Source organism: Corylus avellana, chromosome 3, assembly GCF_965113065.1.
Source record: "Corylus avellana chromosome 3, dhCorAvel1.hap1.2, whole genome shotgun sequence".
Classification (NCBI taxonomy): Eukaryota; Viridiplantae; Streptophyta; class Magnoliopsida; order Fagales; family Betulaceae; genus Corylus; species Corylus avellana.
The window spans coordinates 7,271,147-7,284,516 of NC_142492.1; the positions used below are offsets into that span (position 1 = coordinate 7,271,147).

At 38.4% G+C, this 13,370-nt stretch overlaps 2 protein-coding genes across 3 annotated transcripts; one reads left to right on the forward strand and one right to left on the reverse strand.

Moving 5' to 3' along the window:
- Positions 1 to 273: 273 nt before the first annotated feature.
- LOC132176340 (Glycosyl hydrolase superfamily protein) lies at positions 274 to 3,619 on the forward strand. The gene is made up of 4 exons (XM_059588519.2): positions 274 to 670; positions 885 to 1,480; positions 1,839 to 2,372; positions 2,941 to 3,619. The coding sequence occupies exons 1-4, from the start codon at positions 622 to 624 to the stop codon at positions 3,013 to 3,015; spliced, it is 1,254 nt and encodes a 417-aa protein (XP_059444502.2). The 5' UTR covers positions 274 to 621; the 3' UTR covers positions 3,016 to 3,619.
- A 289-nt stretch (positions 3,620 to 3,908) lies between these two features.
- Positions 3,909 to 13,370, reverse strand: LOC132176339 (ubiquitin carboxyl-terminal hydrolase 9). Of its 2 annotated transcripts, none has more exons than XM_059588517.2 (14): positions 13,165 to 13,370; positions 12,830 to 12,996; positions 11,507 to 11,761; positions 11,171 to 11,318; positions 10,189 to 10,248; positions 9,986 to 10,081; positions 8,852 to 9,250; positions 8,623 to 8,763; positions 7,785 to 7,955; positions 6,802 to 7,059; positions 6,547 to 6,695; positions 5,387 to 5,950; positions 4,996 to 5,266; positions 3,909 to 4,794 (listed from the first exon to the last, which is right to left on the reverse strand). In XM_059588517.2, exons 2-14 carry the CDS (start codon positions 12,979 to 12,981, stop codon positions 4,630 to 4,632), a joined length of 2,829 nt encoding a protein of 942 aa, XP_059444500.1. In that variant the 5' UTR covers positions 12,982 to 12,996; positions 13,165 to 13,370; the 3' UTR covers positions 3,909 to 4,629. The 2 variants fall into 2 exon arrangements, with proteins under 2 accessions (XP_059444500.1, XP_059444501.1); XM_059588518.2 differs by having other exon boundaries at positions 13,262 to 13,369.

Below are 13,370 nucleotides of genomic sequence, written 5' to 3' on the forward strand. Positions count from 1 at the left end.
CAATATATATATATACACATTACAGTGAAGAGAGAAAACGTTTGTTTCCCCAAAAAGCTTCATCTTTTGAGAATGGTGACCATGTGAAGATTGTCGGAGAACAACTCTTGGGCCCCACAAACCTCTATCATAACCGTCCCTCACCAAAAAAATCAATCAGAGCACACAAACTACTTGCCTCTGTGAGTCTCTGCTGCTCCTTTAACAAAAACGACAAAAATGACAGGGTCACACAGTATCACTCCCCCCTAATATATAATAATCACACTATAATCAGGCAGCTTCAACGAATACTGCCCAACTTTCCGCTATTCTGCGCCGGGTGCACACTATTACTCCCCCATCTCTGCCCCTCTCTCTCTCTCTCTCTTGGCCTGTAGCTTTCTCGGTTGCGTATACACACTGCCTTTTAGCTGTGAAGATTGAGAGGCTCTCCCACACTCACATTCACACTCGCAGTGGTTACTAACCATTCGTCATCTGCAGAGACACCTTTACTATTTTTTAAGAGCCACATTTGCTTACTTTGTCAGTGGATCTCTCTTTCGGAGCACTTCATTCGCTACCAATCAACCGACTTTCATTCATCTCCATCTCCTGCTAGAGAAGGATCCCATTACCATGGATTTGACTACATTCCACTACTGGTCTTCACTGCTTTTCATCTCGGGTACTTAACATGAACATAATCCTCTGTTTCTCAAAAATTATGTAGTTTTGGTTTGGTTTGGGAAATTTGTTTTGTAAATCTGCTATCTTTTTTCATTCTTCTCTTGTGGGTGTCTCTTGTTTCTTAAAATTTTTGAATCTTTTGGGTTGGTTTGGGGAATTGGTGTGGTAAATTTGCTGACTTTTTAATTTTTCTCATGTGGGTGTCTCTGTAGTAGTAGGCATTGTTGTGTTTCCTGCAATGGTGGCTTCAATTGGGGTAAACTACGGCCAAATAGCCAACAATCTGCCGTTACCACAAAACGTAGTGCCGCTTGTCAAATCAATTGGAGCCACAAAGGTGAAGCTGTACGACGCAGATCCACGGGTGCTCAAAGCATTTGCCAACTCCGGCGTGGAATTCATGGTGGGTCTGGGGAACGAGTACTTGGCGAAGATGAAGGACCCGGACAAGGCCCAAGCTTGGGTCAAGACCAACGTCCAGGCCTTCCTCCCCGCGACGAAAATCACCGCCATCTTTGTCGGCAACGAAGTCCTCACTTTCAACGACAGTTCCCTCACGGGAAACCTCCTTCCGGCGATGCAGAACGTGCACACTGCGCTCGTGAACCTGGGTTTGGACAAGCAAGTGAGCGTGACCACCGCACACTCGTTGGCCATTCTGGAGACCTCGTACCCACCATCCGCCGGAGCTTTTCGCCGGGATCTGGTAAACTGTATAGCTCCCATCCTCAATTTCCACTCCAAGACCTGCTCGCCATTCTTGATTAACGCCTACCCTTTCTTCGCCTACAAAGCGAGTCCCAAGCAGGTTCTGTCTGAATATTTCTAATTAAAAGATTGAATTTTTTTAACTTTTTTTTCCTACTAATTTAAGTTTTGAGAAATGGCCTTGAGTTGCATTGGAGCGATGATCATGTTATTTGGCTGTTTAAGTTTTAGAACATTGATTATCTAATAACATATTAAACAAGGACAGAAATTTTATTTAAACTATATATTAATATGATTATTTAATTAATAATGAGTCCGTTTCAATTTCTTGTTAATTAAAAAATAGTAATTTTAAAATATGCTATTTAATTATTAATTATTTCTAATCATTTAAAATTAGGAAGGCTTCCATTGTAGCTAAATAGTGTGCTGGTTCTTCCACATGATTTGAACAGATCCCGCTAGAATTCGTGCTGTTCGAGCAAAACGCAGGTGTGGTGGACCCTTCCACGAGCCTCCACTACGACAACATGCTGTTCGCCCAGATTGACGCGGTGTACGCGGCGCTGGGTGCCTTGGGGTACAAGAAGCTGCCGGTGCACCTATCGGAGACGGGGTGGCCGTCGAGAGGGGACGGGGACGAGGCCGGCGCCTCCCCGGAGAACGCCAAGAAGTACAATGGGAATCTCATTAAGCTGATGACGGAGCCGAAGAAGAAGGGCACGCCCATGAGGCCCAGCTCGGAGCTGAACATCTACGTCTTCGCTTTGTTCAACGAGAACATGAAGCCTGGTCCTACTTCGGAGAGGAACTACGGCTTGTTTAAGCCCGATGGGACGCCCTCGTACTCGCTTGGGATTGCCATGAACGACGGTTCTAGCAATGCTACCACTTTTGGTGGCTCTTCTCCTGGGACTTCCGGCACCCAACCCTCCACACCGGCGAGTTCTTCTACCGGTTATTTGTCCATTTCTTCTTCTTCTTCTATGGTGAGTAACTAATTTTTAAGTAGAATCCTTCAAATCACTTAACTAATTTTTACCAGTTTTTTTTAAAAAAAATTTTAAATTACCAAATAACCCTTAATATAAGCCATGTTTGAAGGAGATGCAATGAAACAATGTTATGTTAAATTAAAGCCTTAATCTCCTCACTGACGTAGAGACTCTCTTCCCCATGTTCATTTCTCAGATAAGAGACACACACATGGGACAAAAGGTCATGTGCACAGTTTTTTAGTGGTCCAGTTCCAATTTTTCAGATAAGATAAGAAGCTCCATGAACCATATTTTAGGAACTGACGGGGACACCACGGTGTGCACTGAAAAAATAAATAAATAATGGTGCACAGAAAACGATACCAATCTCACAAGTTAGATATTCTGTGGATTGACGAATAGAAACTGGGTTTTTAAATTCTTATAAACAGGGTTTGGGGTAAAACTTTATACAAAAAGAAATTGACTTTAGATTTTTAGAATCAGATTTCTTTAAATGTTTTGTTTTGTTTTGTTTTTAAAACTGAGAGTAATGGTGGTGGCTTTTGATTGATTTCAGGAAAGATGGCAATTGGGTATTGGCCCGCTATTCTTTTTCTTCGTGTTTATGATGATTCAATTGGTTGTCTATTAAAGTGGGAAGAGCTGGGAGCGTTGGATATTGCTTTCAACCGCCTAGTATGCTGCTAGAAAAAAGGAGGAGAGCCGTTAAAAGCAAGAGAATAAAACAAGACAGAGAGGCAGCTTCGGACTTAGGAAAAGGTCTCAAAAATCCTGCCTTGTTTTCTTTGCTTGTACGCGACTATGTTCTGGGAATCATCATCTTCATCAAAGTTCAAACCAAAGTGCTGACATGAAAATTCCCCAATGGAGGGGGGGGAGCCTACACAGAAAAGCCTGATGCAATCGGGCCCTTTTACCACCCCCCCACTTTAACATTTTCTTTGATTTGATCAATAATGGAGTGTAGGGTAGCGTAGGGTTGATCGAGGATTGTGGTTGGATCATTCGGTGGTGGTCTGTACTTTTTCCTCTTTTTCGTTGGCACTGAGCTGTAGCTTTCTCCGCTTTCTTTTTTGTTGTTGTTGCAGGCGGATCTGTCCCGGTATAACAATTATTTTAAGGCGTTAGGCAATGGTTGTTGATGAAGAGTTTGGTAGGTTTAAAGAGATGGACCGCATTTTATAGAATAGCCTTAGCTTATATTATTCAAAAGATGTTTGTTGTGTCCTTTTCCATTGCTGTTAGCAGAAGATGTTAGGGCATCATTCATTGCGTTAATTATTAAGTAGTTAGGAATTGGATGCTCTCCAAAGCACTTTTCCTCCACTTTTGGGCAAAGCACCTTTCTTCCCCTTTTGGGCCCCCCCCAGTTGGTGTGACTCACCAAATTTTCCTTGCCAGTTTCAAGCTGTTCGAGCTGCCCAAGCAGTTGGGTGCGAGGTTGCCTGTCCAAGCAGTTGGGAGCTCGGGCAACCTCGCACGCGGTATCTAAATCTGAGGATGTGACTTCAATGGAATAATAAATAATAACAAAAAATGCTATCTATTTATTTCTTCTTTCATATTTGTCTTGAAACTTGATCATACAAGGGGGCGTCCGTACAAAAGCTTTCTCCGTACAAAAGCTTTCTCCCATTTCAACGCCTTACAGAACTGGAATGATCACAATGATTTTCAATAGAATAAGCACCATAGTTGGATACATCAGAAAAAGGGCATTTTGGAGAACAAGCGGTAAGGAGAAGAATTAACTGCAGCCACTCTTTGCATAACCCAGATAGCACAGAACATGAGGAAATCTAGAGTAATGTTATAAGTCTTCTTATAGTCATCTTAGAGTCATTTCAAATGTGATGTAACTTTTAGAATCACCAATTAATAAATCACATCTTAAATTCAAGAGTGATTTTAAAAGCTACATTACATTTGGGATGACTCTAAGAAGACTCTAGGAAGACTTATAGCATTACTCAGGAATCTGATAACAGCCTAAGTTTCTACTATATAAATGCAACTATCCTTAATCTCTCACTTGGCCAATTTTCTTTCTGAAACTGCTCCCTTAAACCTTGCTCATGTCCACTTCAATCTCAGTGATCCGTATCTTAAAGCCTTGGTTTCTCAGGTTTGCCTGGCTAAGCAATAGCATCATTTCTATGGACATAGTGCCTCAACAAATCAGCTAAACCTTGTAAAATGGAAGCTCAAAATCCATGAAACAGCAAAATGAACAGAGTCATTGCCTTCAAAAATCCATGTGAGCCCGCGATGTCTCTCCTGCTTCTGACCTTGGTTCAGTTTTAACTCTCTGATAGAATAAAAGATAAGCAGCCGAAGTTCTGATCTCAGCTTCATTGACAGGAGAAACATGACTGTCATCGAAATGGTACCATCTATTCTCATCAATCAACTGCACAATCGGTAAAAGTAAATGCATAAGAACCAGCTTCCAATCATATCCAATACAATTTATAAGCAAAATCTGAGATGGCATGTACTATGGTATCTCACTCGGCATCTCTCACTTAAGATTCAATATATAGAAATTAAAAAAAATAATAATAATAATAAATAAATAAATAAAAAGGATTGTTATTACTAGATCCTTTACCTTGGCATAGGCGGTGTAGTGCCCACCTCCAAGACCACCATAATGATTGCTGATGGCATATAACTCGTACATGTGAGATGGCCCATCCTTGCTTTTTACATATTTGCTCAAATCAAGATTGCGAATGGGGAAATTCACAAAAGTGTCAAGTTTGTTCTTTAGATATCTGCTATATGAGAATCGTTTCAAGTGAACAACAAGGATGTCTGGCAACATCCACAAATCAAGTTTTTTTGTCGCTTGTCTATGTTCCTTGCACCTTGGGCAGTACCTGCAGTTTTAAAATTATAAGATAGGACGATGAGGTATGAAAAGTGCCAAACATGAAATGCATTGGTGGATAATTCCTAATAATGTCATCTAAAGGCAGTTATAAGGAAAAGTACTATACCACATGTCATCAGGCCCTAGAGGTTCTTCTGTTAAGAATGCTTCCAAGCATGAAAACAAAGAGACAGCTTCCTGCCGGGTTTTTTTCACACTGAACCCAGTCTTGTGAACCTCTGGGAGATCCTTGAGGTAGCTAGAATCATATAATTGATGTTCTTTATCACTCCAGTCCATAAAAACCTTAACAAGTGGACTGGATTTTATGAGAGAATCCTTTTCGATAGGCTTGTTGCAGCTCAAACCATTTGCATTAGTTAAAAAGAGCTGGAAGGATAAGTCCCTGCTGGATGTTCCCTCTAATTCTGTGTTGTCCATTGATTCGTCTCCTGGTCCAGAAAGAGCATTGTAGGTGTCCAACGGTTCATCGATAGCTTCTGAAACAAAGCCATTTTCCTTGCTGCTATGAGCCTTAGATAAAGAAGAATATGTTCTTCTCAACGGTGATAGCATTCTAGAAACAGCTATACTAATTTCAGCTTCATTTGGAGGATCTTCATCCAAATAAGTCACCAGAGGCGTTCCAAAAAGCTTCCTACCAACAGCCTTTAGATTGTCTGATATAGATCTGCACAGCACAATCAGCAGCTTTGGTTAAGAAGAATTGATCCTCAAAAAAAGGGGGGGGGGGGGGGGGGGGAATGAATAGCTTGATCAGCATATGTGGAAAGAACTATGGCACTAGTCATCTCTCTCTCTCTCACACACACCCAAACAAATTTGTATTAGAAAAATTGAGTTGCACCATTCTACGATGTAGCCACCTACTAAAACCAATGCACCAGGGTTGTTTTGAAAATATCTGATAAGAAAAATATGCATAAATTTTGTACAATAATCGAAGTCCTTATATACCTGATCAGAAAGGCAATAGATAAATGATCGTGGAGAAAATAACAGATAATCATACAGATCATATTACATCAATATCACACCCATGTATCATCCTTCTCAACATTCAATTTTGTCTTATTTCTAATGAGGCCTCGCTCATACTATAAGTGGAACAAAAAATATCTTCTGCTGTGTCAAACATAACTCAATTCAGCTCAGCTCATACAGACCATGTGCCATCAAAGCTGGGACTCACCAAAGTACTTAAAAATAATGTCCAATTACCAAACCGAAAACGAAATTTCCAGAAATTGAAGGAAGCAAGCTTACTTATCCTGCACTCGATGGATAATTTCGAGTTTTGTTCTTCCCGTCCCCTTTTTGGATAGTCGGTAGGCCACAATAAGTTCATCATCCTTTATTGAAGACAATGGTTCCAAAGGGTTCTCAAAATACCGATGAATCCGGTGATCATAAGCCTAGAAAATCAAAATCAAGTCCCTCAGCCACAAGAATTAAATCATAAGTGAAACAGTTAGTACTAGAAAAAACAAAAGGGTCAAAATCAGCTAAAGATATCTTTACCTCCGCAAGCAAAAGGCTTTCATCATTCTTCAAGCAGCATGCAGTACCCAATGCCTGGATAAGATCTTTACAGCAACCATGTTTAAGCAAAGTCACTGTGTAAGGCATTGGAAGAGCGCTTCCATCACCATAAAACATGGTTACTGTCATTGTCCGGGTGACAGTTGAAGGTAGTGGCAATGATAAGTACATAAAAGGATCAAAAGTAATTGAGATTTTGCCACAGACTGGGCAAACTAGTGTGGATTTGTATTGACCCTGAGAAAAAATTTGCATTATTTAGATTCAAAGAAAACAATGTCTAACAAAATTTTATCCTAAAATTGTACTATGCTATAAGAACTTATAACTTTTTTCATTATTGATTACTCAAACCTACAGGTTATTTGTTCATAAAAGTAACAACAAAATGGAGACCTAATATACTTAAAAAAGATGTTTTGAAATGGGTTTTTTTAGTAGTAAAAGATTTTTTTTATAAGAGTAAGCAAAAGATTTGAGTACAAAAGAATACAAGATCATGTAGGAACAGAATTCATTGAGGTGGTTGAAGAATTCTAATTGATAAAAAAAATCCCAAAACAGCACCTTGTATATTAAGAACATAGTTTTTTTTTATAATGTCGGGGAACCTCTCCAAGGCAGTGCCCTTCGGACCCACCCTTGCAGAGTAAACTATGGTCCCGTGCACCGCACCCTAGGAAATTTTCGTACACGGAACTGGTTAAATCGCTGGCTTTTCACCAGGAGGTGTGGCCCCAAGGGATTGTTTGTACCCGTAAGGTGTTGAAGCTTGGGGTTAACAATCCCTTGTGGCCCCAAGGGATTTTTTGATGTGGTAGATCATATTGGCTACGCAGCAAGGTTCAACTAACTACATCACTATGATTTATTAATTTAAATTTTCTAGGGAAAATCATATAGCAACTATAACATAAACGCAAATTCCCATGAAACAAGCATAAATTAAAAGAATTGCTTACTTGGCAAACATCTACAATAACTGAATCATTCCGGGCCTTGTGATATTTCCAACACTCATCTGCAACTTCCTCATCTGGTCGACCGTCTGAATCCTTCGTTTCAATGTAGGGCTTTTGTTTGACACGATTCAAATCTTCATGCAGCCCATCTAGTAAGAAGGCAAGAAGTTCCTAGAGAGAAGCAATCTCATAATTAAGAGCAAACATAAAGGTCATGTAAAAAAATAAACAAAAGGAACTCCAAATGGCTTCTCAACATTCAATGGGACGGGCAGCCAACAATTAATTGACAAGTAACAACACTTAAGAACCAAGATGTCCAAACATCTTAGATGTGGCATAAAGTACAACTTATAATTACATTTTTTTTTTTATATGCAAGTATTCAAATTCATTGAAAACGCAAAGGGGCACAACCCTAGCACACAGTAAGTATAGAAGAGAACCCCTAATGTATAGAACAACATATAATTACTAATAAAGTCATTTCCTTGTAACTATCGGATAAATAGGTGCAGCATACCACTAGAAAACCCCATTGATCAGATTCAAGTAATAAATTAACACTTCCGAAAGAATAAACTATTTTTTTCAAATAATCAAAATATCTAGATGTAAGTACATAATAATTAGAATACTTGAGATACTAATCACATAACTAAGTGAATATTATCTGTTATGGTTTTCCATGATTTTTCCTCAGAATGATCATTACTTTCTTTTCACAAAATCATAAATGGATGAAAATACAACTCTCTGTGAGAAAATATAACATGGATGATATCTACTGACAATCACAGCAGAAAAGTTAAGTATTTTGACATTTTGCAGTACTAACCTGAGAATCATGCTGATTATAACCACTAAATTGTGGAGCAAATCGAGCAAGTTTCCCTTTAAACGCACGCGGAGCAATTGTAGTCCGCCCTGAAGACCACAATTTTCTCAGTAACTCACCAAATGCAAGTGCAAGCTCACCCTGCAAAGCAACAACAAATTTTATAAATTTTAAGTAAATAGATAGGAACAGGCAGAAGGGCAAGCATAGATAGGAACAAATGACCTACATGCATTCCTAGAGGATTTTCTGTGTTGATCTCCTCAGAGTAATCTTGCAAGAAGTACTCAACAAGAGGGGGTGTGTGGACTAAACACTGAATCGCACTATTCATAAAGCAAGTGTTTCCCAGATTCTGCAGTCCTGCCAATCCTCCCCGCTCTCCTTTTCTCACAGAGTTATAACTATCATATCTGTCATCTATATCACTGAATGTTGTGCTCAAATTACTTCCCCGATACATATTAGAGCTATAACTGGTTGAATGCCCATTTGACATGGTCGGCCCCCCTGCAATTGTCACAGATGACCTTGAAGGTTCTAGGGGTACCAAAGCTAACTCATTTCCTGTTGAATCCCTACCAAATTGAGAAGAACCGTTTCCATCAACTTGCACCTCCAGAAGGATCTGCAGAGAAAAGGATGCATCAACAATGCAGCTATGGTTTAGTCAAAGCAAACCACCAAAAACACAAATTTAGAGATCTTGATATGAAAAATAAGAGTGAAACGTCCAGCCTAGTGCTAATACAAATATAGAACTTACATGACATCAAGTAATATGCGTGCAGTTAACAGAATGACAAAAACTTTTTAAGAATAAAAAATCATATTATTAGTAAAAGGTGGATTACCATTTCCTAGAATCTCACTGCACTTCTGTACAGAATCACATTCATCACTTTTTCTCTCTTTTCAATATACACATTTATCTTATCTAGTCACCTGATAGTGTTGCAAATGAGATCTAATTCAAATGGAACCTCCTGCCCCAGTAAGAATTAGATGGTGCGTTAAGTCATGGCTTCAAGACTCATTAGATGAGTTTGTAAATCAATAAATGTTTCTTTAACTCATGCAATGTCTCCATTTCCAACACAACTAAAATTCAGAGCAAAACACGACGCTAAACAACTTGCCTTACAGTCAACACAATTTGCACAATGTTACCACTTCTTAAGCAGTTGAAGTTTAGACAAAAACAAGATGCTAAAAAAATAGCATAAACAGTCGATGCAATTAATCATTAGCAGCCATAACAGAAAATAGTAATTATTATCAGTTGATAAGAATAATAAAATCATTACAGCAATATCTACTGAAACTTCAAGCCAGAATATGACTACATTGCCAGGGGACTCACATGTTGGTCCATCTGCAAGTTTGATTCCTCCAGCGTTCGGTTTTTAATATTTAACTCTACCTGTTTCTGCTTATTGAAGTAGTCCCAAATACGAGCCTGTTATATAAGCAATAACCAACAGAAAAGGAAAAAGAACTTAACTTTATATTAACTCAAAGAAAAAGAAATCTGATACCAAATGATAAAAACTCAAAAATAAGCACCTTTTCCTGCTCTACTCCTTTAAGTGCACACACCCTCTCATAAAGCTCCCACATAAAAGCCTGAAACACAAATAAAATAATGAGTAATCTATGCATGGTGTGTGACTAGCCAATGACATTATGCAAGGCTTCAAAATGACCATAACAGCCACAAAAGGGCATAATTCAAAGGATAGCAAACCCCTAAAGGATCCTCTAAACCAAATGTTTGTCTACTTCCCATTAAATGCCTCTTCAGTTAAAATTCCTGGCAGGAAATCAAGTTCTAGTCAATTAGCATCTCAAATTTACCAAAATAGTCAAATGAAGAAGCTTATGTTAACAGAATAGCTAAAGAACACACTGGCCCAAGAGCAGTAAAGTACATTTACTACTACTTTCTAATCATAAAGAAAGAGGCAAACAAAGAATAGCTCATTAGGAGAAACTGTTCAAGGCCTATGGCAATACATCCTCCAGGCTCACTAGATTGCAGAAAACCTCTCACAGACCTCAACAAACAAGTCAAGTTTAACTTACCAATTCTGTGATTTAAGAATAGGGAGAAAAGCAAGAAATAAAATGATGTCACAGGCCAATACCTATTCAATCACTACTCATAACCAAGTCTGAAACTGATAATTTAAACACGTCTTGAGCTGATTCAAGTTACAAGAGCAATCAACTTCACATAAATGGTCATCATATGATTAGGTGAACAGCCCTTTATCACTTTTTCACTAGAGAGGAGTCACAAATGCAAAAACACTAATTTAAAAGGAAGAAGAAAAAAAAAAAGCCAAAATCTATGCAGTTCTTAAGCTTGCACAAATTAACAGTCCAATTGCTTGTCAAAATAAAAAATATAAAAAAGGGAAGACTATCAAAGCCTTCCATTCATGCAGACACCCACACCATCTTTCATTCCAAACACATCAAAAGCATTGTAAAAGCGACTTAGAAATATAGCAGCCAACACACATTAAAAAGAAAAAGCGAGTACCTTTTTGCTTAACCTTACAACTGATTGGCTGTCGTCTCTTGAATCAACCAAATTAAGACTAAGTGGGTAAACCTCCACATTAAATTGCCGATGTTTAACACCCTCCTGTAAAATCAACTTCCTTGGTAATGCTGGTCCTCCTTTGTACCTGAGCACAACAAAGACAAGTATGTTAGTGACTCCTTTCCTTGAATTACTACCATTACAGTATTCCTCCAACGAAATCTTTCTTATTTTCTCTTCAAATCAACAAATAACCTTCAAAATAAAAAAAGATAGGAAGAATCAGACAGCAACAGTATTTAGATCAGAGAAAAACATAAATATAAATATTACCAATCAAAAAGCTTTTCCCAAACTTCTTGAGGAACTAAAACATAGTCCACCTCTTCCCGCAAGTTTCTAAGGAGCTCTAAGTCACTGCACTCACTATCATTTCTGTTTAGAACTATATCAGAATTATCAATTGGTCCAGGTCTATCTGCCATTTTTGAAGGAACCACACTCGAATGTTGAGAATCAGATAACTGCTCATCAGTTGAATATTCAGCAGTGCCTTGCCCAACATACCTCTGCCAGATTGTAAACCACCTAAAGAAAACTCCAGAGCAATTGTATTTACAAACATGATCCTTTTATGAAAAAAAATCAACATGAAGAGAATCCAAAAGCGACTTAGCAAGCATTATTAGTGACACCAACCAATTGCTCAGGCAGTATTACAGGTACTTGGACAATAACCAAATGCATGTCCCGCATTTAATATGTCATAAGAGTTATATATTGTGTAATTTACTCTGTTGCAGCTGAACTGGTTACTAATTATTCCTAGCAATTTGCAACATCTAGTCAATGTATTCAATCCAAGAAAATATAATTATAGAAGAATTCATCCAAGAAAAAAGTAACCCACATGCAAAGAATGAAACGAATGAGAAGAAGAAGAAGACCATTGCGTACAAAATCAAGCATGTCCAAAGAATGTTTAAATTTATTCTTCTTTTTTTAAAAGGAAAATTCTACAAAAGTACCAACTCGTCATTTTTACCATGTAAAACCTTCAATGCCCGCACTTAACTCCTAGAATAACAATCTGCCCCAACAAGCTAAAGCCCCAAAACCAGAAAAAGGACAACCTTTAACACCTTACACCATCCACTAAAGCATTTTATAAACCACACCAATCATAGAAATCTTCATAAAATTCCCATCATTTCTTAACGCACACCCAAACTCAACCATAGGAAACCCAAATGCACAATTTTCATGGCAAGTAGCTCAGGAAAATATATATATGTGTTCAAATATCGTAGTGCCCATCATGCCCAAGAAAATGATAAGCTTAGACCAGCACATGCATACTTTTCCACACACAAATATCAAAACATGCACTGCCATACAAGGTTTCCAATAGGGTACTATACAAAAACAGAAATAATAAGGAAAAAAAAACACTCAAAAAGAAAAGCCATTGGAAATGACGTAGTAGATGTAATTTTCATCATGCCCAAAAACATTAAAAAAAATGATAATGCCCATGAAAATAATAAGCTTAGGGCAGCATATGCATAGTGTTCCTCACACAGACATCAAAAAATGCACTGCCACACAAAAATTTCGATTGGGCATAATAGAAAAACCCAAAAAAGAAAAATTTACCTATTGGAAATGACGTAGTAAAGGTTGCCTTCTTTCAAATTAGCCTCTGATTTGTTCATCAAATCCGTCACGATCCGTTTCTCTTCCTCGGGCGGGTGCGGCAAGCAACTGGCTCCGTTTTCCATCATAAAACCCGAATCAGGAATCGTCATGATCAATCACAAAACCTGCAAATTGAAAAATTGGATGAAGATCTCAAATCCAAAACGAAATCAACGATCAAATCCGCGCCCCATTGACCCAAAACCTTCCAATAAAAATCCCAAATTTGGGAATATACACAAAAGCAGGCCTTGATCCAAAAGGGTGCGTGAAATTTGAGGAATTGGACGAACCTCAGCTTAGAAGAATTGGTGGGTGAGAGAGATCGGAGACCCAGAAAAAAAAATAGCCAATAAAGATTGAATCTTTTGAAGGATTTTGGAAGATTACTGGATTTTGGGAAAACCCTAGATTGCAGGGCTGAGAGAAAGGATCAAAAGCCAAGGGAAATCTTACAGTCTTTTCAACTACCGTGTCCTATCTTTTGAGTCACGTACGC

Coding starts and splice junctions, on each gene's coding strand:
- LOC132176340 (XM_059588519.2), top strand. CDS start 622: ATGGATTTGACTACATTCCACTACTGGTCTTCACTGCTTTTCATCTCG. Junction 671..884: donor TTCACTGCTTTTCATCTCGG/GTACTTAACATG, acceptor GTGTCTCTGTAG/TAGTAGGCATTGTTGTGTTT. Junction 2,373..2,940: donor TTTCTTCTTCTTCTTCTATG/GTGAGTAACTAA, acceptor GATTGATTTCAG/GAAAGATGGCAATTGGGTAT.
- LOC132176339 (XM_059588517.2), bottom strand. CDS start 12,981: ATGACGATTCCTGATTCGGGTTTTATGATGGAAAACGGAGCCAGTTGC. Junction 8,764..8,851: donor AAAATCCTCTAGGAATGCAT/GTAGGTCATTTG, acceptor GTTGCTTTGCAG/GGTGAGCTTGCACTTGCATT. Junction 6,696..6,801: donor AAAGCCTTTTGCTTGCGGAG/GTAAAGATATCT, acceptor TTGATTTTCTAG/GCTTATGATCACCGGATTCA.